At 37.5% G+C, this 3,927-nt stretch overlaps 1 protein-coding gene across 6 annotated transcripts; it reads left to right on the forward strand.

The window, feature by feature from the left end:
• Positions 1 to 1,948: 1,948 nt before the first annotated feature.
• LOC149257523 (uncharacterized) lies at positions 1,949 to 3,170 on the forward strand. 6 transcript variants are annotated; one of them, XM_089369860.1, is made up of 4 exons: positions 1,949 to 2,155; positions 2,552 to 2,604; positions 2,682 to 2,748; positions 2,833 to 3,170. In XM_089369860.1, exons 1-4 carry the CDS (start codon positions 2,013 to 2,015, stop codon positions 2,984 to 2,986), a joined length of 417 nt encoding a protein of 138 aa, XP_089225986.1. In that variant the 5' UTR covers positions 1,949 to 2,012; the 3' UTR covers positions 2,987 to 3,170. The 6 variants fall into 6 exon arrangements, 4 of the variants coding, with proteins under 4 accessions (XP_089225986.1, XP_089225989.1, XP_089225979.1 ...); XM_089369863.1 differs by having other exon boundaries at positions 2,842 to 3,170; XR_016245961.1 differs by lacking the exon at positions 1,949 to 2,155 and adding an exon at positions 2,162 to 2,326 and having other exon boundaries at positions 2,842 to 3,170.
• Positions 3,171 to 3,927: the final 757 nt, after the last annotated feature.

Raw genomic sequence — 3,927 nt, forward strand, 5'->3', positions numbered from 1 at the left:
TTCTGGTTCAGGTTTCATACAATTGGGTTGCAGCACGGGTCTGCCATATGGCTTAGCTTCAGACGGGTCCAGCGTTACTTCCTCAGCAATCTCAAATGGCAAATTCACTCAGGTCGAAAGGTTCTCATTGGCATAGATTCTTTTGCAGGTTTCAGGGGTAATTCTTTTGTTCCTTCTTCTATCCTATTCCATCTACACAGAGCTGGCCTTTTCTCATGGGACAGAGTTATCAAAGATTGGAGCGGCCCCTCTCCAGTGCTCATGGACGCTCTCGACATTGGCATTCCTCTGGAGCTGTCCCCTCAATGGGACATTCTCAAAAACTCTCTCCTTCAGGGCGGTATTGCGCGTTCTGCTGATGATGACCATTTGGTCTGGTCATTATCTCCTTCCTCCTCTCAAGCAATTGTCAAGGACATTTATATGGATCTTATATCATTCTCAAACAGACTGATTTGCAAGCGTTTTCCAGCACTCTGGTGGAATCTAGGCTGCCCCCTCAAAGTGACCTTATTCACGTGGCTGGTGTTCTTCAACAAAAATCTGACTTGGGAGTCCTTGAGAAAGCGCTCTTGGCATGGGCCTAGTAGATGCGCCCTCTGCAAGCTGGAGGAGGAAACCAATTTTCACCTGTTTTTCAAATGTACTGTTTCCCAACAAATCTGGTCCGATCTAGCACAGCTCTTCTCCTTTCCGCACCTTTGCTTCATTTCTGTTGATGCTGCTTTTGCATGGTGGGGTAGACAGATTGCCTCCCTTCGTCCAATCCTTCCCATCGCTTTATGGAGCCTCTGGAAATGGAGGAACAAAAAAAATTTTGACGACTCAAACCTCTCCTCCATATATGTCCTATCTCTTTTCTCCGCTCTCTTTTCTCCAAGCCGCTGAAGCTGAACCTTTGTGGTTTTTTTGTCTCTATTATCATGGCTGGCTCTGCAGGCAGCCCCTTTTGGTTTTCTTCCTCCATCCTTAGATGCTACGTATTTTGACTATCAGTCTTCTCTCAGGCGATCTTTGCAACAATCCATCAGATCTATTATGTCTGTCTCTCTTTTCAGATGATCATCCATCGATCTATAAACAGATCCATCATATCTATTTTGTATATATTGCCTCAATATAATATAAAGCTTTTTCTTTCTGAAAAAACTTGCCCTTCCTCGATAATAAAGCCTAACATTGTTGCTCAGGACACTTGTTTATGATTGTATTGGCAAGAGACTTGGTTGGATGAGACACACACGTACAATATGCCATTCTTCATAATAGGTATTAAGTTTGATAGAGTTTTGAAAAATCAGAATCCTATTATAAATTTTGTTGATAAGTTTATTTAGTTTGAAAATAGCGATTTTAGAATTTTCGTTTTTAAATAAAAATTATATAAATAAATAAGATTCAATAAAAATATGTATATTTTTTTGTCTTTGCTATATATATATATATATATATCTTAATAATTAATCATTCTTTTTAATATTTTTACCAACATAAAAACCAATAAAAATGATTAAAAAAAAACATATATACTATAAATAATAATAAACATATGAAAATATAAAAATATATATACTTATCTTAATTTTAATAGTTAATTACTTTTTCTTTTAGCACTTTTAATCACACTTAAAACAATAGATAATGATCAAATATATAGAGAGCATAGAAAAAAGAAAAAAAACATGCCAAGAATGAATGGAGACAATATTCTCATCGTAATCTTAGTTGTTAAACTATTTTTTTTTACATTTTCAATAACACTTAAAAACAAGAGATAATGATCACAAATATATAGAGTATAGGAAAAAAAAAAACCACGCCAAGAGTGAATGGAGATAATATTCTCATTGTAATCTTAGTAGCTAAACAAATTTTATTTTATCATCTTCCTTCTTCCTTTGAAATTGAACTTTACTTCTGTGGTTGGGAGAGTCGTCGTTATCCACAACTCAGGTTCAAATCTTGTGAGATTCAAAATTTCTATGTAAATTTTGAAGGAAAAAACTATTACAATGTCCCGAAAGAAGCCAAACACTTCATTCACAAGTCCTGTTTTAATGAATATTTTTGTGGTCAATATTGAAACTTTGGCGCTTACTTCGACCTCATCTGCGACAACAATTATGCACTCTTGTAATTATGGAGTGTTTGATAAGTAAGCATTCAAATCAAGTGATACACTTACCCTGTCATTTTCGACTTTCATTCCGTTGCACTGAGGGGCTCTGCTCTCTGGTTGTCACTTGCAATTTTTCGTCAAGTTTCTCTGTGGCGCTTTGCTTGAATTCCTCGGCCACAACTCTACTCAGTTGGTTGGGCTCTACTAGTATGTTGTCATTGTCTGTGGTTTTTTGTTTGTTGGTCTGTTTGAGGGTTTCCGAGCTTATCTCTCAGCGTTTTGCAAATGGCCTCCTATGTTCTAAAAATGCTACGGGCGTGGTTTATGGTTACTTCCTCTTGAGTGTATTTGGTATCACTGTTGTTTTTTTTTTTTTATTGTTGGTTCAATGGCTTCACTGTCTAAGTTGTCTACTGGTCGTCGTGTATCTAGGTTGTGGCCACGAGGTGACTCGGTGTTTGACCTCTGCTCGTGGCTAGACACAGGTAAGCTTCCATTCTTTGATTCAGTTTCTACTTTGCATCTTCTGTCGGTACTAATAGTTTGTGCTCCTTGTGAGCAGAGGTTCCTTGTTGGTACGCAGCCTGTCGAGACCTCTCCTCCTCCTACGTTTTTCGGCTCCTCCTCTGGTAAGTATGGGTGACAAACCCTTACTCTGTTTCTTTCATTTAGTTGGGGTTTTCATTCTTCCCGTTGTTAACTACTGTATGCAGTGGTTGCAGGTGGATGGTGGGCGTGCTGCTATGGCTTCGACTCCTCTTGCGACTTATTAGACCGGGTAGGGTCTTTCCATGTATCTTGTGCTTGGAATTTGCTGATAGTTTTGGGTCTTGTTCTCAGGCTTCAGCCTCTCTGTCGGTCGCTTAAGTCCACACTTTGGTCACTGTAATAAACAGACAGGTCGTTTGGTTTTTACTTGGGGTTGTGAGAGTTAAACGCGTCTTCAGGGTTTCGAACCCAAGTTTCTCTGTCTATTTTGTAATATGAATTTTTCCTAACTTTGGACTGTAAATGAATTTAAAGACTTCTGTAGTTTTGCTTCAAACAATTTTTGCAAGGAAAAAGAATGCGTGTTAATTTACGTGGTACCTGGTCATTGATGTTTTCTTCTTGCTGGAAATTTGGTTGTGCTTGTTATGAAACCCTTTGTCTGTTTTCCTTGTCATGCGCTCAATGTTCTTCAGGAACTGTAGGTAGTTGTTGAGATTAACCGTTGGTTCCTCTGTGCATTTGCTATAATGCTTCCACCAATTCTCGGTCTCGTTGCCTCTGATATTCTAGAAAAAGATTAATCTGCCAGTTCTGATCTCTATTTGGAAATACACTCAATTCGTCTTAAGAACAAAAAAGAAATATATCTTGCTGCAAAATGGACTCAGATGATTTCGAAAGTTTATTGTATGTTCCTATTATTCTTCTGCTACGATGGAAATCAACCCTTACAATGTTTCATTTTTTTCCTTTTGTATGATTTGTTGAACAATTTTAAAACTGTCAACAATTACATGTAGTTACCATGACATGTAGTTACCATGAGTAACTGTTAATTTCCATTTGTCTAAATTCTGGAATTAATTTAAAAACAGAAAGTTCTTTTTCTTAAAAAAAAAACATCATAACAAAAATAAAACATAATTTGCTATCATATCCTAAATGCTAGTAACTAAGAAAATTTTAAAGAACTCAGGTACAGTGACATGTAAACCTGTCAACCTGTGAAACAAGCACCTTCTCTTGTTCACCCCTAGTGGGATGCCCCTGCATCAAATTTGGGTATGGGTAGATAGTTACAGACAAGCATCTCTCAT

This window comes from Pinus tabuliformis, chromosome 6 (assembly GCF_031772625.1).
Source record: "Pinus tabuliformis cultivar Carrire ecotype Pingquan chromosome 6, CPIR1, whole genome shotgun sequence".
In the NCBI taxonomy this organism is placed as follows: domain Eukaryota; kingdom Viridiplantae; phylum Streptophyta; class Pinopsida; order Pinales; family Pinaceae; genus Pinus; species Pinus tabuliformis.